General features: G+C 37.1%; 1 protein-coding gene across 16 annotated transcripts in view; it reads right to left on the bottom strand.

The window, feature by feature from the left end:
- MYO6 (myosin VI) overlaps nucleotides 1–24294 on the bottom strand; it is a 115786-nt gene that overhangs the window by 44226 nt on the left and 47266 nt on the right. For 15 of the 16 annotated variants that reach the window (XM_084512355.1, XM_084512354.1, XM_084512353.1 and 12 more), the window contains exons 10-18: nucleotides 18622–18702; nucleotides 15935–16115; nucleotides 13149–13293; nucleotides 7012–7169; nucleotides 6204–6295; nucleotides 5677–5749; nucleotides 3990–4117; nucleotides 2842–2937; nucleotides 433–606 (exon numbers count right to left, since the gene is read on the bottom strand). In XM_084512355.1, coding sequence (XP_084368481.1) covers nucleotides 433–606; nucleotides 2842–2937; nucleotides 3990–4117; nucleotides 5677–5749; nucleotides 6204–6295; nucleotides 7012–7169; nucleotides 13149–13293; nucleotides 15935–16115; nucleotides 18622–18702 — 1128 coding nt within the window. The remainder of the gene's footprint in view (nucleotides 1–432; nucleotides 607–2841; nucleotides 2938–3989; nucleotides 4118–5676; nucleotides 5750–6203; nucleotides 6296–7011; nucleotides 7170–13148; nucleotides 13294–15934; nucleotides 16116–18621; nucleotides 18703–24294) is intronic. The other variant, XM_084512349.1, reaches the window with a different exon arrangement.

The raw sequence follows: 24294 nt of genomic DNA on the forward strand, positions 1-24294 counted from the left end.
TAAGTGTTGAATTTTGAGAATGGTAAACTGCAACTAATTGATACCTCTTATACGGTACAAAATTAAGATAGGATGGAAGAACACCTTTTGTCATATTTAGAACTCCTGAAAGTCTACAGAATTCAAATTCAGATCAAGAGATTAAACCTTTTAAATAAAAGACTTCCACGTGGCTTTGCAAAATCCTGATTTATGAATTCCTGCATAATCTCAGTAAAAACAATTATCAAGCATATTTTGACAGAAATGTATAGCACAGTTGAATATACTGGTTTCTTACAATTTAGAAGAAAAAAACATTATTTAACAACATTTTTGCTGCATGAATGTCAAGTAACCACTAGTTCTCCCGTCCTTAAGTTCTACTTATTTCAAGTAACTTAGAAATGGCATATATTACAAGAAAATAGACTATTTGCTATGTTATGTTACCTTGAATTTGTTTCCCACACTGATGAAACTAAGTTTTCCAGCTTTTTGTTTGGGATCCTTGTTGTTGTTAGTGTTAGATTCAAACAGCTGTCGAACAAACTTGTCCTTGGATTCACATATGAGAGATTCAAGGGACATGTGTAAAGCATCATTATTTTTTTCCACAAATTGTGTCTGAAAAGAAAAGCCAAGAAATAATAGCACACTTATTTCACTGATCCAATTACTTAAGTAAAAATTAAGTTAAAATTAAAGAAAAGCTGAATTCCACACTTTATTCAAAGATCAGCAACAATATGTAGGATAAATATTTTCATGTTACTTCAAACTTTTCATCTGGACATACAAAACATTAATGACAGACAGGAAAGATATTGTTAAATTTGAAGGGTTTCATAATTCCTACAATATCCAAGGTAAGGTTTAGCACCTGTTACAAGACCAGTTGTGCTTTTGTCAGTGGTTACACTCATTTCCACTTCCAGTACTCAGCATATCATAGAATGGCTTGGGTTGGAAGGGACCTTAAAGATCATCTAATTCTAACACCCCTTCCATAGGCAGGGATGCCACCCACAAGATCAGGTTGGCCAATGCCCCATCCAGCCTGGCCTTGAACACCTCCAGGGTGGGGCATCAATTTGCTAGTTCTGAGACGCTTAAATAATATGACAAGCAGCGAAGAGCTAAGATCTGTTGTGAAATAGGAATTAGCATGCACACTTTAACTGGTGGAACTAAAGTCAGGAAAATGTAATTAAAAACAGTTATCTTAGTAGTACTGCAACCATGGAAGTTGGTTTGGTTGATTTAACCAAAGGTATCGTCCCTTCCTACAAGCCCTATGCCTCTGTTTTATTTAAATTGACTCACTTTTAAACGTTAAGAGCTGTGTATTAAACTGAAACTCAAAGATCAAGACACTTGTATCCAATTTCACACTAACAAAATTCTCTATCAAGAATTTGTGGTGCACATTCAATAGTTGCATTGACATTTATGAACAGAAGAAGGCAAATTTAATTTGATTGAGAAAATATGAATTTGCCAACACATCCCATAAAAGGATTTAAAGGTGATGGGTCAAAGGACAAACACAGGCGTCCCAAATTCCCTTGGACTATGAGAACACAACAGGAACATAAATGCAGACAGTTAAATGCCCTCAGCAGAAATTAGCTTGTGAAAGCTGCCACGAGACCAATGAGAAAGAAACTATGAACAACATACAAGGCAACTGTAGTCCAGCTAAGGCCCAAACTAAAGTCAGACACTCTGAAGAAGGGAATAAATGAAGTCAAGCATGTTAGCATGGCTTCTGGACCAAAGCTGCCTCATACCTGGTTAGCTCAGAGAGCATATATGTGCAAATATCTGGCTCTGTTCCTGAAGAAACCGTAAGGTATTAACATAGAATGAGGAGGTAAACAGTAAACACAGACCATGTGAACATAAATGCATTCCAATGTTATGTGTTATTTTGATATTGAATCTGTGTGTGACTTTGGTTTTTATAATACACAGACTTCAGCTTTTTTTTTTTTTTTTTTAAATTATCTACAGAATGCATCTATCTCAAAACACTATAGCAATCATTGTTATTCATGGAGTACTTTGAAGTAAGCACACACCCTGAAAGTCTGCATTTTCAAATGACAAAACACATCTTTGGAATTAGCTTCTCTTTTACACACTGGAGTACCCGATGAGAACAATAAAGTGTTATGGATCTTTCATTTATCCTTTATCCTCACGTTTTTTTATTTAATTTTTTTTTTTTTTCAAAAATTGTGTTGCCCTAGTAGATGTTGCCCTCGTAGATGTAGATGTTGCCCTAGTAAGACTGTTTCAATATTTTTTGTACGATTAAGAGTCATAAAAAAGTACAAGCATTCAGCATGTAGTTGAGGGTAACAATTTTAGATATTTCATATTCTTACATTTCTACCAACAGTAGAAATGGAAAAGAAAAAGTATAAAATGTGAGTTTTAACACAATAAACTGACATTGCATAGAAGAACAAGCATGCATCTGAAAAGTTGTGCTTAAGTCTAGTAACACTTCTGTGTTATGTGGTATATTCCCCTGCTGCAGATGCAGACCTCTGTTGACATAAGATTTGTAGCAGACTGTGGCTCAATATCTTTAATGTTGACACTGTTACCTACAGATTTGATGCTTACACCAAATACGTCAACAGAAGTCTGTCATCTGAGAAGTTAAAAGAAATTAAAACATCAATTCTGTCACACATTCACAAAACTAATTTTGAAGTTAAAACATATCAACTTTGCCATTTCTCTTCCAATTAACAAGTTTTGTTCTTGTTGTTTTTACCAACATACTCTGAAAAGCATATTATAAAGTGTAACAGAAACAGCTGACTTTTTTCACTTAAGTAACATTACCGTCTCATAGCATACTGCTCCCGCAAAATGCCGGATAATAAAGCCTTCATCATCTCTGATATTTCTGTGAACAGCCAGTTTAGACTTTCTAGGGATCTGGAAATAAAAATTTGAATTACAAAGAAGAATTACATTGGAGGGTGAGAAAAATGTATTCCTAGGACATTACCATGATTTTGCCAGGATGTTGAAAGTGACATTGCCTGCAATACAGTTGTGAAGACCACTACTATTTCAATTCAAACCAGGATATTTGAAAAACCTATTTTCATTCTCATTCACACCCTTCAAAATAAAATTGTCCAGGATTGCTAAGTCTACCTAGCTGACTTTCTTTTTGCCTTTTGTCAACAATTTCTATTCCATTTATTGCACAGCTGATGACAAGCTGACAAATAGCCTTGTCATATAAATAGGATTAGATAGAAGCTTAAAACGTTTTTAAAAGGCAACCACCTTGTTGATCATATACATACTGACAAGAATGTTTCATTGCACAGGAACCTAATTAAACAAGCTTAAGAGGAAACTTTAAGAAAAGTAAGCAGATGGCAATTCTATTTGGCTCCTTTTGCTTGCATTTTTTCAGCAGGGATTTTGTTTGATTGTTTGTTTTGTATTTCAACAGAAGTCATGTATAAAAGTTGCAATGGTTTTCATTAACCTTCCACAGAGTGCTGTATGTTAAAGTATTAATGACAAATAAATTCACCTGGTGTGTTACGTACTTTAATTGCTGAAGTGTTAGCTAGATACTTCATGCAAGTGAAATATTCTCCAAAGCAAGCGGTTTTGGAAATTCACAAAATAGCTAATCTGATATGAAATAAACTAAATTAAAATGTTTGTGTTTTTTTTTTTTTTTTCCTTTTCATGCTCTACACACTAATAGTCTTCAAAGAGAAGTGAAGAATATGGCTATACTTTCAACAGGATATTAGAATTGCTAGAAGACTTAACAAGTCTTTAGTGAACTTTTCAAAACAAACCTAATAACTGAACTTGTCCTTAACAAAAGCATACAGATCATACAAACAGGTGTGGTATGAGATTTCTTAGAAAAGGTTTTCATTAAATTCAGTGTTACTATCAACAGTTCCAAGAACTGTTTTATTAAAAAAAAAGACAGCCAACACAAATAAACCTACAGAGAGCCTGAAATGGTCCTTGTGTTTTTGGTGCACAACTGAAGTAAAATGCTGGTCGCTTGGCTGGGGAAGACGATTTTCTTCATCCAAAATATCCAGCACACCTATTAATTTTGCTTCAATCAAATCTATTAAAAATAACAAAACACAAAAATTAAATACATAATCACATACCAGAATTGAACATTAGAAGTGTAAAGTGCTACTGATCTAGTTTTGTATAACTATCTTGGGAAAGCTGTTAACACAGAAAGTCACTGTAAATTAATTCTATAAATTTTAATTGTTGATTTAATAGACAATTGCTTGTTTCAGGTAACTGCTGTCAATGGCCTAGCCCGACGCCTTAAAGCAAAATCATATTTCTACAGAAAGCAACATTATTTTTGTCACTCACTTCTAAAAGCAGTAGAAAATCCTTTTCTCCTGACTACTCAAGAACAGAAAAAAGGCTTAAATGGTTTAATCAGGCCATGATTTTACTAACTTACCTAAGAATACCTCATACAATGAAGAAACGTGTAAAATCTGTGGTGGAGTGTCACATGGAATAGTAAAAGGGGTCATGGCTTAGGGACTACTACTTGCATGCTTATGTAAGCTGCTCACGCCGTTTCTATGGCTGGTAAAAGACAACTCGTCTACAGTCTTTACAACCTGACCCCTTTTCCCACTATGAGTCAGAGAGAGACCTCTTTAAATAGGCATCAGGGAACCCTTTTTGATTCTGAGATTTTGTTTCAAAACAAACAGGTATGGGATGGCAGGGGGAACAACACTTTTTACAGAAACATGATGGTCTCTATATGAGAACATTTTGGGTAACAGGCTCACGCACATGCTTCAGTAAATCACCAGAAGAGGTATGGTTTGCATTCATAGAAATCACATTTTCTGTTGCTATGTTTTTATTCCCTCTTTCAGATACTTTTCTATTGCTTTTTCACGAGATGGCTAAGAGCCCTGATTGACAAGAGCTATCATCTTTAGTTAAATCAGAGTTACCAAGCATAGTCCTATCCAACAACGTGAAAACTTCTTCAGCAGAGCTACAGAAACTCAGAGCAGCAGACATTTTGCAACAGATGTTGAATTCTGACACTATGAATCCTCAATCCAGCCAGAACTGACTGACTAGTTACCATAAATAAATTGCTGTAAATGCAAAAGCAAGGTCAAATTCTGTTCATAATACACCAATTTGGAGAACACAAGTTGAACATAAAACAAGTAAGCCCTTGGCCTATCAGTCTGTGCAAACCTAACAGCAGCAGGAATCTCTACAGCCTATTGCCTGTAATTCATTTTGCTTCTTTGCCAATTGGCTCACACAAACAAAAAGGGTGGGTGGGTGTTTAAAATAATGGAACTTTTTCCCTCAGACACCCCCACACCCTTTTTTTTATTTCTCTTGTTATATTTAGACATTCTGATTAGTTTTCTATGAAAATGCCAAGAAATTCACAAGTCCCACCTGCACTTATAACACACTGTAGGACAATGTGGATCCATTACCAACTGGAAATGGAATTTAGAAAAAAAATGAAAGAAATCACAAGGTTTCAACAGTCATTAAAAGCATGAAATTACTAGCACTACTTATTATTTTGCCTCTAACTGCTTAAAGTAGTTTAAGTTTTTTTCTCCAAGACGCTAATGAATAGCTTGACATTTCAAAAGTACATACCTATACAGTCCTGATTATCTACATAGCGCACTTCATTAACCCCCAGGCCTTCTTTCTGGTAAAGTTCTTGTTCCTTTAAAAGGAAAAATAAGGAATAATAGTAAAAGAAAAACTATGATTCACCACATATTTTTTACCTACCGAAACTGGGCAAGAACTAACACACATTTTAGAATTCCCTTGTGCAGCTTAATTTATTCCAACCTCACCTCCTTAATGATATACCAATGCTTTTAGATACTCCCATTATGTACAATATATTGCCTGATATTTGGATACCCCATTTTAATGAATGATATTTAGAGTAAGAATTCTTCATTGATTTTTTTTTTTTAAGAAGAAAGGAAGATGTATCTTTTTGAAAAGTCATGTTCTTTTCTAGCACAATCACGTCACACAGCAAGAAGACCACTTGTGGTTGACTAATTTTTTTAATATGAGCATAATGAGCAACCTTATGGAAAATAATGTTACCTTTAGTATCTTTTTACTGAAAAAAAAAAATCAAATTTAACAATACAACATACCTCTTTCAGAATTCTTTCATTAAAAAATTGCTGCAGTTTTTCATTACAGTAGTTGATACAGAATTGTTCAAAACTGTTGTGTTCAAAGTATTCTGAAAAATAGAAGTTAAACTTCTGTGATAAACCAGCATTCCAACAATTACATTATAGAATCACAGAATCACAGAATTTCTAGGTTGGAAGAGACCTCAAGATCATCGAGTCCAACCTCTGACCTAACGCTAGCAGTCCCCACTAAACCATATCCCTAAGCTCTACGTCTAAACGTCTTTTAAAGACTTCCAGGGATGGTGACTCCACCACTTCCCTGGGCAGCCTGTTCCAATGCCTAACAACCCTTTCGGTAAAGAAGTTCTTCCTAACATCTAACTTAAACCTCCCCTGGCGCAACTTTAGCCCATTCCCCCTCGTCCTGTCACCAGGCACGTGGGAGAACAGACCAACCCCCACCTCACTACAGCCTCATTTAAGGTATCTGTAAAGAGCAATAAGGTCGCCCCTGAGCCTCCTCTTCTCCAGCTTATTCTTACTTATTATGATAAGTAAGAGAAGTTTAATGGTGCTAATGTTTTTTGATATATGTGTGTTTCTTTCAATAAAATAAAAGCTGTTACAGATTTTCAAGTTGCATGTTAGACAGAGAAAAAAATGCCGTGGCAGATTATATTTCTATGACAAATAACAGACAGCTATATCTGGCAGCAAACCAAAGCTAGGTCTCATACAATGAAACCACACGTGTGTATTATTACAGTGGTAATAACAGATTACTAGAAAAAAAAATATTTTATTTGTTAAGAATACTTACCAAAACCAGCTATATCTAGAACTCCAATGAAGAAAGAAGAAGTCTCAAATGGAAAACACTGGTTTACCCTGTTCACCACATGGTCAAAGAGATGACTATACACCGTTTTAGCCAAGGCATCGCGAGCATTGTTTGCCTGTTCTACTTTCAAGGGTACCCTATTAAAAATAAATAAATAAAGGAGAGATCTTACGTTTCAGAATTTCTCACTTGAAAATACTGAGATTAGGCTGTAAACTTAAAAAGAACCTTTCCCATCTTTGTAAGTCAGGACACAAAAAGGCTGGGCTGTAAACTTAGGTGCCAAGAAACAATCTTGCTCAGTTAGACTAACTATATTCTCTGTAAAAAAAAATAATGTTTCACTTATGGTATGACTGCAAATTGTACTTACATCCTAACCATGTTACCAAAGAACTCAAAACAAGAATTCCCAACAACCTGAACAGAATTAAACCAGAACACAATCAGACTGAGAAAGATCAAAAACTCTCCAAAGGATTTTTACATGTCAAAAAAAAAAAAAAAAAAAGTTTGAAATCCTGACAGTATAAAAACTTCATTCATGGAAAGAAGGCCTAAAATTTCTAATAAATATGGGTACCCAAAGTTTTTGCACAACACTGTATTATGACATTCTGACATATCCAAAGTTAAAGTAAATCAAAAGAAGAGATTTTTTAGGGAGAGCGCTTTTGCTAACTGATAGAATTTGCAGGAAGGAACGTCAAGATTGTCATCACAGCAGCCCTCTTTGTCTTGAAGACTACAAGATGATGGCTTCAGCTGTATGCCAAGAGCTCTTCTGCTTTTTCTAGTCAGTCGGCTTCATAAAACAAAGCGTTTCTCCCCAGGTACTTCCCTGTTTCACTTCTCCCCATAACGAGCCTCGTACCCTTGGATGACTACAGCTGTAACAACACTCAGTATTGAACCAAAGGTCAGCCTGTTTAGCTAAGGCGGTGGATAACCAGCTATGGAACTTTTCAAATATGCAAGAATCTACATCTAAGAAATAACTCATATGAACTGTTCAGCAAGCCCCATGCACGAGGTGTATGAGGTTCAAGGTGCCACGGCCAGAGAACTGCTCTGTCGCCCCCTCCAGGCAGCTTCCTTCACACAGGAGCACACAGAACTGGCAAATCAGCAAGGGAAAACTAACACTACGCAGCTTACCCATGTTGCATCATTTCCTCGACTTCCCAGGATGCCCAAGCACTAAGCTACCTCATGATTACTATTTCTGTATTTTTCAAAGATGATACGCCAGATACAGAAATGTGAGACTGATAGAGATCACTTTCTATTGTGACTGCTAAGTCAGGGAACCAGAGACTCTGTTCACTAAGGACACCTACAGCTAGATTACATTAGATAGTAATTAGCTTTAACACACAATCTTGTCTTCCACTAAGGATCTCCTGACTTATCTTAGGGTAACAAGTACTGACAGAAATCTTATCTTATAAATAGCAGGAAGATACCTTTACATTCCATTCTGATACGTTTAAGAGATCAGAATGCTAATGCCCACGTGTCTGCCGCAGGCCTATTGCATAACAGCATACACTAAAATCATTTATGCTTTCATTTCTTTAAAGTACATTAAACAACATGGCAAACTCCTAGAGCATGTACTTACTAAAATGACCCTATTCTTTAAAACTATCAAATTCTACCATCGTTAAGTAGAATTCCACAGACTGCTCAAAACCCTATTTTAAATTATCACAGGATGCAGCAGAAACTATAACCCAGTGATGCTTTTTGCACAGCTGAAGAAGCACAGAACCACAAAACAATGCTGCAGTTTCACTGACTCCATAGATACCAAAGAGCACTACTACAGAACTGCCTCTCAGAATGAGTGACTTCCTTCTCATGGGCTTTTTCCTTCCTGTGATCCTTCCTCCCCCTACTCTGCTCACCAAGTCTCTCTTCTCCTGTTTCTTGTGTGAAGAGAAGAATTATTTTCCTTCCTCCATTTCACCTTCTCCCCCTTCTCCTCTATCTATCACTTATTCGTAAAGAGGGAAGAAATTATTTCAGTTTTCTAGCCATTGGTAAGGCAGCAACAAAGAAAGCCTTGCTTGGTTTTCATACTAATTTCTTCAGTACAGTTCCCAATGATTCACAGAGTCTGAGGCCTACAGGAAAGCTCTCTCATAGGCTGGGACAATTCCACACAGTCCTCAAACATTTTCCAATATTTAACATCATTCAGTTTACTTACCCAGACCACATAAATTACAATTAAATATCTGTAATTTGCCCATAGTTATCAACAGCTGGGGGAGAGAGAGCAGGTGAAATGATATCCAGAAGCCACTTCCTTTCAGTTTGATTACTGCTTCACAACTAAAATGGCCTGGATGAAATAACCCTACCTAATGAGAGGCTTACTTTACTAAAGAATACTTCAGTACTATCACTAAAAATGCATTTTGGTAGAAAATGTGCTACTTCAAAAATAGGAAGAAGACTTCAGATGATGTCGGTTAAATGTTTCACAGTGTAAAATGATCCACTTCGTGATGATGGATATCTGTTGGAAAGCCTCTGGGTTTCAAAAGAGTGAAGCTAGCACCGTGCATTTACAGCTTAAGAGGTGTACTGGACTTTGAATACAAACACATTATTTCTCTCTGTAAATACACTTTACATCACAGCAAAGACATCAGCCAACAAGGTGATTATTATGTTTTTGGCGGGGAGACGAAAAAGGACACAGAAATGTAGCGCAGCTGTCAAGTCTCCCTGGCAGGCCACTGCACATTAGTATTTAATAAAATCCCCGGAGATAGCATTTAGCATCACTCTCCTACTGTTCCTTGTTGGCTCCATTGTCCCCAGCTGAACAAAGCCTTTGTTATACTCTGAGCACAGCGATTTCAGCTGAGCTATTTATTCATTGTGACCTACTAGAACTCACATGATCTGCTTCCACACAAAAAGGCCCTAAGAAAGAAAGAAAGAAATGAGTAGCTCTTTGGGGTGACGAAACAAAATAAAACAATGTACTTGTCAAAACTCTAATATTAATAGCAATCAGATTGTTTCTAAACCACACTGCCATAGCAAAACCTGGTGTCTATTTAATAAATAACTAAGAGTCCAATCCACTTTCCTTGTGCATGCAGTAAGCCACATGGGAAGAAGACACAACTGTGCATTTATTAGCATATGTTTGCTTTTAGCAGCACAAGTTCAGAAAAGGCTAGGGAAAGGGGCTTAATACATTTATCCTTTGGTGTAGGGAGTCCTCTGAATCCTTTACTGCCACCCACAAAATAAAACAATGGGGAAAAGTAAGATCTGCTGACACAAAAACACAGCTACTTGTGTTTGCAGACTATCAGGATGAATATGCTGAACAGAAAATCTTTACAGTCATATTCCAAGGTGAACTTGAAGCTGTAGCAAAAATTATATATATGAATATGGAACAGAGCAAGTCAGAGCCATGTGTAATCTTCTCAGATGCAACCAGATAGTAAAAAGCCAAGAATCAGTTTGAGACAAGTTGTTAAGAAACCTTGCTTGACAGGGTCACTTGAGAAGTGGTGAAAGGGAAGCACCATGTGCCTTTGTTTTAGGCCTTGATACGTCTCACCAAACATTCTCAAAAGAAAACTATACAGACACGGTTTATCTCCATGTTACGCATACAAAAGCCAAAACCAATCTATTCTCAGAGACTGAGTCAATAGTTCACAGAGAGCAATTCCAGCTGGGTGCCATCTGAATCTGACACGGACGTGTTTTGTTCTAAACCCTTCTGCTTCTAGTTAACACTTTCATTAATCTGGATGGAGAAATTATGAGTATGTTCATAAAAACAGTCTGGTAATACTGAACTAAGAACAAAAGCAGGAAATCTCAGAAATGTGATTAGCATAAGCTATTTTTACAAACTGAAGACATGATCTAAAAATCCACAAGGCAGATTTTGGTAAAGAAAAACGTGTGGTAATATACTTAGGAGGATTCAAAAATGTAAATATATCAGCAGTTACAGTGGATCACAGGCTGAATTAAGTTAAAAAAAAAAAAAAAAGTTACAAACTTTCAATCTCATTCCACCATGTGTTAATATGAGTTCCATCTGTCTTGTAGGATATATGTCTGCTGTAACTTTATCCATAATACTGACATACTGACAAAGTTTCTGCTGGATTAAGGTATCAAAGACCTTGCTGTTCTATTTATCATTTGCAACTGCAACTTTTTCAGTGGTAATCACTGTTAAGTTTTAACTCTTGCATGTCTCTTCTTTCCGAGTATAGAAAAAGGCACACAAACAAAGAAAAAAAAAATATCTGTTTGCTCTATCTAGAAATAAACCTCATGGTCAGCTATTTGGTAATAATGCATTTACCAGAACAACAGCCCATAAACTTAAGACTCCTCTTGAATATGAATTACTTCAGAAGAGCCTCTGTGTTCCCCTAGAAAACATGAGATCCAAACAGTGCAGGTTGTCACCAATGGTTTACTATGTCCAAAAACAGCCAGGAAGATCAGCTGCACCCTGGAGATAAGGCAGTGGGCACTGAACACAATTCCACCGCCCTTGTTTTCTTATAATTTATGATGAAGATTACTTCTCTTGCACAGCTCCTGACCACTGGAAACCTTCATTACGCCAAGTCTATTCCACCAATTGAGGACTGAAACAGCCAAAGCTCTCAAGTGCTCCAAGACCAATTTTCCCCCTCATAAATTTGACATAAACTAGGTGTATTAACTCACATACATCACTTTTACTGGACCCACTGACAATATATACCAAGGTTTTATCAGTCAGCTGTAACTGATGTACCCGGTTTACAAGTCCACAAGTTTATGAACTGTTAACAAATATTTGTTTTACAGCATGAAGTATCTGTTTTAAATAATAGGGGGAAATTTCAAGAGATAAAATATGCAAGAAACTTATATAAGCCACATTAATACACTTAATTAACAACAATTTTCATATATTAAACTTTCCGGTAAAACATGCAGAAAGCTAGATTTCTGATTCAGTCAGCCCAAAACAATCTGATTGTTTCCCTACAATCGATATGAAGCTCCTGTGCATTCTTCCAATGAGTGGATGTTAATTAGTTTCCTAATTAAAAAATCAATGCATTCAACTAAACACAGAGCTTTTAATTTGCTCAAAACTGTTTAGCCCAAATTTAGTTTGATAAGTTTTCCTCAACTGCAGAAATAAAAAAAAATACAACATATATCAAATAGACAGTGTTAGAAAACCAAATGTTAAAACATACAATTCAGTTGCGTGCAGTTCAGCTAGCATTCAGCATCCCTATCGGGATGGATTAGACTAGCAGAAAATCTGTGGTGGAAGCAGAGTTTGTTCATAAGCAAATGGAAACTGTGGTGAAATTGAGTTTTCATGAAGCTCAGTTTCAGAAAAGTCCTAATTTTCATGGTATTGAAATGTTATCATCAGTACCCACATCTAAACGCATTCTTTGTGATTATTTGTTCTCCATGTGCAGATAGAAAAAAATCACCTAGGAAGTTACTTTGATAATAGCTTCTTGTTAAAATGTAAGCTTGTTAAAAAAGGGACACTTTTTTAAGGCTGCTATTTACTTCAGTAGTGGTTCATTCTGTCTAGCTATAAAAAAAAAAAAAAATACAATCACCTCTTATCTTGTTTCATTATTTTATATGTTTCTATGAAACCACATTAACTTCACAGTTAAGGTTAAACATTTGTTCACCGACAGCAAGCAGCAGCACATTTCTGGATTGCTGTTTGTTGTTTTTTTTTTAAACTGGAACTCAATTTCAGCAGACTCAGATGTGACAAACAGGGAAACCAATCACCCTGACACTTGAGAAGCGTGGAAACAGGCAGGTGGACGATGGGGGTTCTCCTGCCCCCAATTAGAGCATCTCAGACCTAAATACCACAGGAGCACACCACACTGATGGGACTGCTGTGAAGCCCCCATGACAAGAGATGCGCCCAAGTATCTTCTGAAATGCTTTTGGCTGTAATTAACAGCGTTAACATCCCTCAAAACGGTGTAGCTGTTAAATCTGGCAGTGTAGCTAGTTTTCCGTGCAGATCCCGTATTTAACAGGCTGACTGGCTTCCTTTTACTGCGACTCACTTGATGACCGTGCCTTTGGCGCCCCCCGCCGTGGTGAGCATGACGCGGGTGGTCAGGCTGCCGCGCAGGTCGTCCTCGTCCAGCCCCAGCAGCGCCGCGCAGCACTCCAGCGCCGTCTGGCTCCGCGCCTTCAGCGTGCAGCCCCCTGCGAGCAACCGCCACAGCCGTTAACCAACCGCCGTAACCGCCGCCCAACCGCCATAACCGCCGCCCCCCCTCACCGTGAGGTGACTGAAGGATGTTACCCGATTTTATTTTTTTTTTGCCGATGTTGAAATACACAGCACCACACGCAAGGTTTTGCCACGCTGCGGTGTATCATCACTTTTAAATCCTTTCCATTATTATTTTTTTTTTTCATATAGATCTTGAAATTCTGGCTCCCTATCACTCAGAAGTTTCCACAAAGAATGCCAACTAACCTGTAATTGATAGGTTTTGCCTTTAAATCGTCCCATTTCATAGGCATATCAAACCAATCTGCTTTAAGGCGTACTTCGTAATGTTAATGAAACAGCTGCGGGTTTGCAATTTTTATGTAAAATCCTAGGAAATAATGAACTGCAATAATCTTGGCAGAGCAGCTTCAGAGGAATGGAAGTTAGCATCTAGAAATGTATTCACAGATTAAAGATGTGACTAATGAAATGACTAAATGCGGCTACAGATGTGATAAAGACTTAATTCCCCACCCCCCAAAAAAAAAAAAAAAAAAAAAAAAAAAGCCATGCCTCAAAAATTCTGTATTTTTAGAACATTGTTCTACACATACATTGTTCACAACCTGCTTTTAAATGGAAGAGCCATCCCAAAACACAGAAGTAGCAGAAAACATTGCTAACACCTAGTAACTAACTGCAGCGATGCAAGCTGCTGGATGCCAATGTTCCTGTAATCCTCCAGACCTCCCTGCTATGCACAGAAGCGCCTGGCACAGCTGCCTCCCAGCATTCCCACCATCACACACATGAGACAAACAATTTCCTAGATAAAGAGGTGGAAGGTGCACTTGGTCCTGCTAGTCAGACATTGCTTGAATTCCATAACTCTGCGCTGACGCCACATAAAAGAAGCGAGGATGGAGTGCTCAAAAGATTAAGTCTTATGTGGGTTGATTTTGGAAGCTCTGAAACACCAACCTGTAGCAGTCTGCTTTTGTTTGGTGTTGCCCAGATATTTGAAGCAGCAACAAAACTTTAAAGGGTGTCTGATACAGAAATACACTTCTGGAGCAGTTCCAATGAACACCCTGTGTGCCCACTTACAAGGTGAGAGTAGAATAACGCATGAATTTGCTATGACCATTTAAAAAAAAAAAAAAGTAAGACTTGACTCCAGGAAATACGGGTTTGAATTTCAACATTCCATGAAAGTAACTGTTCTAGTGTTAAAAAGGCTGTCTGCTTCCTTTCTCTAACCTCTGACTTTCCATATCACTTATAGTTCCCCTCCTTGTTTGCTGGATTCCTAAAATTCCTTCTGCACTCACATTTACATTTTTTTCACCTTGTCTTATTCTTGTCAACCCCAAACTCTCACCTCACAGAAGGCCCAAGTATGGAAGCTCTCTGCCAGCTTACTACCAAGCCATGAAGCCACCAACCTTCTCTACCCTCATTGTCCTCCTATTTTCTGTCATCTTCATGAAGATGGCAAGATCAGAAATTGAAACTGGGGAGGTTCTGACATGATAGCTTCACTGTGACAATAATTAGGCAGTGAAACAAATTTCCCAGAGAAGTTGTAGAATCTTCTCTTTGAAGTTTTTCCCATCCCTATGAACAACCCTGAACTATTTGGTTTGAATTCAGTATCGGCCCTGCTTTGACCAGGAAATATTGGATGAAAGACCTCCTGACAACCCCTCCCACCTGAAGGTTTCTGCAATTCTGTGATAATTCAGTGCTTGGATCAGGAGCCACTGAACCTAAGAGGCTAATATTCATTTAATTCTTCATTCAAAACACCTTTTAAAATGTTCTTTGATTTGCCCTTTTTAAAAATTTTACCAGGTTTGACAACAGCTATATGTGCATGAAGTAAGACTAAGAGGAACTGATCGCATTTTATCTTGCAACAACAGACGAAAATCTGAATGACTATTTTATCTCCTATAGTCATCTTTGTACTAAGTCCAGAAAATCCAGATGAGGAGTTTCTTAACTCTTTAGGAATCTATGGACAACAGTCCTCAACTTACAAAGGCTGATTTTAGTAGTAAGGCAAAAACAACTATTCCCAAAATACTGATTCCCCCTTCACCAGCCTTCCCAGGCATTCTGCTAGTAAGTACCAGCTACACTCGTACCAACTCCTCTTGTGAGCTAACATATTAAAATCATTAAGTTTATATTCACCAAAAAAATTACTGCAATTTTTCTTCATCTCTTGAAAATACTTAACATGACATTTTGGGAAGCCAAAGAACATACTGCCTTTCACTACAGATGGAGTTTCTAATTTCAAGATGTTTTCATGACATTAGCAAGAAGTTCAATTTTTTTGTTGTTATTAAAAATGAAGTAGTTTTGGGACACAAGACATCTCTTTATATCAAAATTCACATTAACAATTTCTTGAACAATTTCAGTGATAGTCTTTTTGCTTTCAGAGCATATGAAGTGTACAACTTTAAAACAAGTAAGCTTGACTTAAAAATGGGGCGATTAAAGACTGAATTACCCTTCAATATAAGGGAGGTGTTCTAAAGCAGTAATTCACATGAAGAGTAATAATCAAGAGACATTTTCAGTATTTTTTACAGAAATCAATTTGTTTCTTCTAACCTGAAGTGCTCCCAGCTTCCTCAAAATCAATATTTCCAAGGTGAAGGACACCAGCCACTACTCTAAAAAGATCAAGTTTTTCTGCATCATCCAGTCCAATCTTCTTCATTGCTGTGCACATTCTGTTGAAATCTCCATGATCATCTAAGAGTGGGTCCTTCAAGGAACCTGCCTTAAGATACTATAAAACAACAAGATGAAAAAACAACAAAAAGATCAGTAAGTTATTTTAAAAATAAATGTAAATACTTATTTCCAGGCAAGAATAGCATAACAAAAAGCATTAAAAAGCATGCAAAACTCAAACTAATTATAAAGAGATTAGAGCTCTTCACACAATACAGGCTTTGGAAGAATCTTGATTTGTTTTAATTTGGTTATATTTCAGAGCATGACCCTTTGGACTGCAACCTACCTTCAGAAAGCAGAACTTGGAGAGTCTGACAGCTTAGGACAGGAGAGCACAGGATGGTCAGCAATGGAAAGGGAAAAGTTTGGCTAAAGAAGCTTTAGAAGTACATATACCAAGGAGTATTTCTAGCCTCTAGCAACTGAAAGACCACTGAGGTCCTTAAAAGAAGGTAACACAATGGCTTTGACAGGCCATGGGAAAGGAGTACAGGACAAATTAGAATTGGAAGCATATTCCCTATGAGTATCCACACAGACTTACATAAAGGAATATGATTGTTAACATTTGCTGGTGATAAAGAAACAGTAAAGTTGTTTGCCAATATTCTACTGGCTAAAAGAATAGCAGCTAGGTTACAATATATCAATTTAACATTTTGCTGACAGAATTTCCTATTTTAAATACATCAAAAGTCATTTTAATAACTGTTATAAGTAGTAGTGAAACATCTGCATGCAATCAAAAGACTAACTGAACATGCATAGATTGATGCAGGCTTTTACAATTACTTTAAAATGTTTTCAGCTAAGAATTACTCATTTAAGTGGAAGCCTCATTAACATCAAATAAACTAACAATTCTATCAAAACAAAACACCACATGCATCTGAAAAATTCACTTCACACAACATTTAAACACATCAATAAAATTAAACTACGTGTTTTAATTATGTAAAATGATCACCTCATCTTCCTGATAAGGAAAACACAAAAATAATTTAAGTATTAATTGACTATTCCAGCTATTTTTATTAAAATAAACAATATTTTTCGTTAAATGACAAAGCAAATATTAACACCTGATTTTCAAAAATGAACAATGTATTTGAACTGAACAATGTATTCCTGTTTAAGTGACTAGATTAGATTTTTACTTCATTGAAATTTGAACCTCTATTGCTCCTTCAAATTGACATGGCTGCAATATAAATGTATTACAGCATATGTTCCACTATTTAATGTCCAACATATTTTCAGAATTACTCTTTCAGCACGCTGTAGTTTTAGAGAAACATTTCTGCCAAGTTAAGCCCTTTAGAGACATATTTATGACAGAACACCAGATTGTAAATCACATCAGTGACCACATCTTTGAGTAGCAAGAATAAGTGAATGTTGATACTTTATGCCTACATAAATGGCCAACTTCACTACACATCTTCATTTAAGGCAAACTGAGGCAAAATCTCCTAAATATCTCTTAGCCTATACACGAAGAGTTAAGTATCTATACTTCCGTACCTCGCTCTCCATCATCCCTGATTACAGAAAACAACTTAAAGACAAGGAAATTGGCATTATGTGCATCCTATTATAACATTATAAACATCAGAAACCTGGGGGTGGACTTTCCAATGCTGATCTGAGCAAAAGAAGCATCTCTTCTGTCCTTCACAACTACGCACAAGCTACATACAATCCCAAACCCAAGTTCTCAAAAGTCATAGGGGGAGAGAAGCTCTTGAGTCAACTTAATATTATTCCTCATGTAACTTGCCCTGCTATTGAATCATAAGTATGGGTTTCTTTAAGCAAAGAGAAATCTTCCAGCTATACAAATGAAAAATTCTTCCTTTAGGTATGAATAGATGAAAATTCTATTAGAGATTAGAGTGGAATTACAATGAAGTGTTTAAACAACTTCCAGTACAGATATACTATCAATTCAGATTAATTTCTTGAAGTGTCCTCAGGCAAACAAGCTCAAAGGCTTAAGAATATAAATTCTGATAACACTATTTTTAAAAATGTAACAGGAGATGGAACAAGAAGAAAAAAAATGTTCTGAAGTTCCACTTGCCTCCAGGAAACACCACTTTCTGGCGTATGTCAGAGGGAGGGAGATTTACTTGTTCTGGAAGTAAAGTTGTGCTAATATTTTAGAAAACAGTTTGGAATATCACTTCAAAAATCCAGCCAAAACAGCTTTGGAAGACAACTACTGCTTCTCACGTATTCCTAACAGTATTAAAATTTAAAAAGAAAATGACAAAAAGTCTTGATTTTTTTTTGTTTTCCACTGAAGACATTCTGAATTGTTAAGTGTAATTATTATAAGAATGAAAATGAGACAATTTTATATAGTGTTCCACTGAGAATTTTAAGATGCACGTTGAAATATATTTTTAGGACTGAATTCCAAAACCCTTAACAGTAACTCTTTAGACCTATAAAGATGTGTAAAATGAACATTTCATTCCACATTGCAAAACTGTAATCATTTTCAATGCTTTCTGCATTAGTTAATACAAACTAACTGACGATACAAAACATACCTCAGGACTCTTGCGATTTTGCAAAATCTGCTTGTCTGTTTCTTTGTTAGCAAAGTACCTGGTACAGCCCCGATTTAAATACTGCAACAATAAAAACAGAAAAAACGCACACAAAGGCAGAAGTGAGAGAAACTTATGCTATTACTTAAGGCTTGCTTTGCATGGCTTGTTTCAATCACATAATAATAACCACAATACTACAGGTATTCAGAATTCATTCATTGAAAAAGTTTTTACATTTTTTCATAATATCAAAAAAAAAAAAAAAGAGAGAAGTGCAACTGTAACAAACTCCTATTGAAAGCTTTTCCATCTTGACAACTGAAGTAGGTTTTGACAAAATGGGATATTCATTTGTTAAGTCTCACCATCTTTTCTTTGTTTAACTCTACTAAACTTACTACATTACATAAAAGACAACTAAAATCAGGAATCAAGAAAATACATTTTATGGCCAATTTGTAATACCAAATTTTACTCCACCAAGCTGTACATAACACCAGATAAAATTCAGAATACTGTTTATGTTTTCTGCAATATAGAAGCCTTAGATAGTGCTGTGAGGTGGTGAGAGAGATAGGATCAAAGAAGCTGTGCTACTATCTATAATGTACTTGTATGGTTGCTTTTTTCCTCACCAGTGATATATTTCTATAAGCAGTCAGAGACATAGCATAATAAAAACCTTGAACAGTCTTAAAAGTTTATAATCTAGTCCAAGCAAAAGCCTAATTCAGAATCTGGCTTTTGATATCCATCTCACATTGTATAGTAAAGGGAACAAATCAAGCGTTCAGATGATGACTGACATTTCCAGTAAAATGGGATCAACAACTTTTCCTTTCTGATTTGTTCAGTTGAAAATAAGAAATCTGTCCAAAATCGTGGTAAGAGCTCTTTGTCGAAAGGAACTGAACTGATTTCTTGGTCTGCCCACATACAAAGAAGTTTGCAACTAAATGCATGCAGTTAATTCCACACTTTGATTAAAATTTATATACAAAATGAATATATCCAAATATAAGGCAACCTTAATGGAAACCATATGGAAACCAAGATGTGCAAAAATTCAGCTTCTCATATCTATCAACTATAGTCTGTGCAGGTTTACTTTCAAAGCCATGTGGTGCAGTCAAAGCCACCTGGACCAACAAGGTTCAGCAGAGGATTACCTAGCGACGTGGAATCTCTGAGAAGTACTGCAGGGGAACCCAAAATATGAGCAACCAGGACTGCATGTTTTTTGTGTTGCTGTGTTCAGATGTGGGTCGAGAAGAGAAACCTGCAACTCCTTACAGCCGTTTCGCCACGTAAATACTTTCCTAGGGGAATTGCAGGGAAAGGGTGAACTAAGGGAGAGGTAGCCCCCATCGGCACTGCTGAAATTCAGACAGTTCAGGCAGGTGAAGCCAATGCAGTTGTCTTGGTTCAAGTGCCCAGAGCAGGAACGGCCAATGCTGAGACAGCCAAACGCACAGGGAGGAGCTTACAAGGGATTGCTTAAGTCAAGGACAGGCAGGGGAACTGGCAGAAGAACAGAGCATTGTTACCCTTTGTCTTTTAATGTCATTTCACTTCTGTGAAAAATGAGAACCGCCTTAGATCTGAGAAGTTCCTATTTTCAAGTTAATACAGTTAAGAGAAACCAAACACTGAGCAAAACACACTTGAGTCTTAAGGTCCTCTCTGTGTGTAACTTGGACTTTGACTTGATAAGCTAAAAGCCACAAGGAAAGTGGCAAAATAGAAAAAATGTAAAACTGCAGCCCTAGGGATGGATTTTTCTAAACAACTTATCTGAGAATAAAATATTTTCCTGAAAGTTTTTCTTGACAGGCCTCCAAAAGTTAACATTGATATCTAAACATTGATCGAACACCAAATGCTAGTGAGCAAAATATCTCCATCTATGGTTAGAAGCTTGATAGACTGTCTTTCCTCAGTAATTTGAACAAGACAGATACATAGTCAAGAAATAATGTGGTAAAAAAAAGTGAAACATGAATTATTAATCAGAGCCACATTTCATGACAAAAACCTGAAGCAGCAAACGAGTGAAGAGCACAGAAAAAATAATCCTTACAGCAGAAGTCCAAAAAATCATAAGACAGCATGACAAGGCAGGTGTCACTGTAAGCTCTTTGTAAATGCAACAGGCACAGCGAGTACCTTCTGTGCCGGCAATTGTGTTGTTCAGTACTGCACTGCACCAGCCTGATTTTAAGCAGGTTATAATTTTGACATCTGCAACTGAATATCATAAGCAGAGATCATGAGCAGAGCTTTTGATGAAAAAAATCCCAAGAGTGAGCACATGACATATCCAGTTATAGAATTAACAATCCAGGAGCTGCAAGAAATAATTTTTAATGGAGCAGTGACTATGCAATAAAAACACATCTTTGAAAAACTGCTCGAGATTTTAGATTTAAAACATACAAAAGAATACTGCGTGTAATAGTTGGACAGTAAAGAAGAAAGCTTTGGCTTTTAGGGAGCAAGATCATCTGGATACTAATGGAGAAATGCACAGTGTGTACTGTACAGAACTGCAGCTCTGCACCCAGCTCATCAGCATGCAGGCACAGACCTGGCCGGCTGAAAAGGCACCAGCAACCTGTTCAGTGACTGGTGTGCAGCTGCCGTGCCCACAGCTAACACAGGTCTCACCTTGGTAACTACTGCTTTGTACAAAAGTAGTAGGAATGTCGTATCTTTAAGGCTTCTAGCCCTCTACTAAATTCTGATGAAAAAGAGTGTGGAAGATATAGGATAAAGTAACAGATAGGCACAGTGCAACAAGTTTTATTGAGAAAATGAAGTAGTGGAAAAACACCAACAAAAAAAAATCTTAATACGGTAGCATAATGCTTTGTGCTCCTCACCTCACTTAAGAAAAAGGAAGTCTACAGAGATGACAGTCAGTTAATTTATGTCTGTAATTCCACATGCTCTCCCGGCTGGCGTTACAAAACCCTTACAAGCCCTAGGCAGCAATTTGCTCTGTGTGCTTTAGAAATGCACAGAGTTCTGCATCACCGAGATTCCAAGCCAGGCATAAACCAAGAGACAATGGAGAGACAGAGACAAATGACACAACTCCAGCAAACAACTAACAAGTGTCTACCAGTAGGATTTGATTTGCCAGTGTTTTTCTTATCAACACGAGTCAACAAAGCACAAAATGATGTTTGCAGATACTTATAGTTCAAGTGTGTTTGTCAAAAGGATACATATATACTTTTGATGCACATAGATGTATAAATCATGTATGAATAATAAAAGTGCAGGAATGAGTGACTGAAGTCTTCACCTTACTAGTAAAATTGGTGATGACAGTCTAAAATGAGAGAAGGCTTAGAAGGACCCCAAGTGGGAAAACAGAAGCCTGCTTTGATAGGAAAGGAAAAGAACAACCAGGAAAATAATAAGAAAAAAGTTGTACAACTGTATTAGTTCAGAAAAAAAAAAAAAAAAAAAAAAAAAAAACGACAACTGCATGCCACAGTTCTGGCTGGGGTAGAGATAATTTTCTTTGTAGATGTTTGTATGATGCTATGTTTTGGACTCGTGATGAAAATAGTGGTGATAACACACTGCTGTTTTAGTTGTTGCAGAGAACTGCCTACAGAGCCAAGGACTTTCCTCTCCTCATGCTGCCCTGCCCGTGAGGAGGCTGGGGGTGCCCCAGGAGCTGGGAGGGGACACAGGCAGGGCAGCTGGCCCAGGCTGGCCAAAGGGATGGTCCACACCAGGTGGCGTAGTGCTCAGCAATAAAACTGGAGTAAAGAAGGAGGAAGGGGAGTGATGGCATTTATCTTCCCAAGCAACCTCTACCCGTGATGAGCCGTGCTGTCCTGGAAGTGGCTGAGCTCCTGCCTGCCAATGGGAGATAGCAAATGGATTCCCTGCTTTGCTTGAGCATGCAGCTTTTGCTTTGCCTAGTAAACTGTCTTTATCTCAGCCCCTGAGTTCTTGCACTTTCACCTCCCCGATTCTTTCCCCCATCGCAGCTGGGGAGAGAGAGCAAGCAGCTGTGTGGTGCTGAGCTGCCTGCCCTATTAAACCACAACACTGCAACAAGAGAGGTGTGGAACACTGAGAATTAAATGACAATTTAAAGTAAGGGAAATAGGGTTGGAGTAACTCACACAAATATAGAAAGCAAAGTAAAGAAAAGATTTTGACTGGCAAGAAGGACAAGAAAGCGATAGGAAATTGCATCATTTGTCAATTGTTTTTGAAAACAATTCAGTGAAATCTGAAGCAAGGGAAATGGGGGAGAAAGAAGGAAAGCAGAATAAAAAAAAAAGTTAAAAAGTTAAATTGCAGTAGTAGAACTGTTTAGTGGAAAAGATGGGAGGAAAAGAATGCAAAAGCTTAATGGTAGCACAGCAAGCCAGCCTGCTTGTGGGATTTCTACTGGAAACATAACACGCAATCAGGGTTATCAGGCAAAACCACATGATCTCACAAAAGGGAAAAAATGTCAAAAATAAAGCATGAGGAGAAGAAGAGAAGGCAGTAAACAAATGAGAAGTCGTAAGAAGAGCCACACTAGATTGAATTAAAAGGTCCATACTATCCAGTGCTTTATCTTTAGCCGTGACCTGCATTTCACCCCGGTATTTTACTATTCCTTTTTGAGCTGAGTTGATAAAACTCTGCACCTTATTTACAAATATAACAGTATAACACACCATTTCACTCTCATTTACTTTTCTAGTAATTCCTAAAAGCCTACTCTGCTTTTTCCCTGCCACTGAACATTAAGCTAACATTTTTAAAGATGTACAATAATTCACGTCTTATTTCCTCCCAGTTTATTTTGAGTTCATTTTCATTTATGTATGGTTAAGAGTATTATATTCAACACTGACAGTATTCATATTTTATTGGCTACTCCATGGCTTGAGTGACTGGAGCAGTAACAGGTTGATGAAAGATAGCCAGAACTCAGGAAAAAAAAAAATAGTTCTAGAGAAAGAATAAATTAGCAGATATAAAACTTAAGAAACAGAAGCATGCTTAATGAACAGAAGTAATAATCCTGGCAGGAAACGTTGAGCATGGGCTTCAGGTCAAATGGAGATAAAAGTGTAAGCTTTCAGCCTAAGGGAGTGTCAAGTCTCATCATGTAACCTGGAGTGTTAAAGAACAACAGAGACTTCTGTCAGATGAAGAGAGGAATGCGAGAAACTCAGAACTGGAGAAGTACTAATGACAAATCTAGACAGCAGAGAAAGATAGGCACAAGATGCAACAGTGTAGGAAAGAAAAGTGATATAAAAGCATATAGACTGCACAACCACCCTGTCACTGCAGTTTGATCCCTGGTACAAAGTGTGAGGTAAAAATAAAGGACAGAATTGCAGGACAAAATTCCCAGGTCCTCCTAAATGCACAGCTGGAAAAGGAAGAAATAAATGCAGTTTTCCAGATTTTATAACACACAGAACAGTTGTATCACAGTCAAAAAATTTACACTTTACATCTCAAGAAGAGATCATAACAAAATTACTAGCAGCTGGATATGCAAGAGTATTTTTTGGAAAAAGCAAAGATTCTTCAATTTTAAAAACACAGAGGGCAAGTACAGGAAATCTTCCAATAAAGATAATATGGCAGAGAGCCTATAGATCTCTAGATCAAATAGATTTAAGAAAATAAATT

This window comes from Aythya ferina (genome assembly GCF_964211825.1).
Source record: "Aythya ferina genome assembly, chromosome: 3".
In the NCBI taxonomy this organism is placed as follows: Eukaryota; Metazoa; Chordata; class Aves; order Anseriformes; family Anatidae; genus Aythya; species Aythya ferina.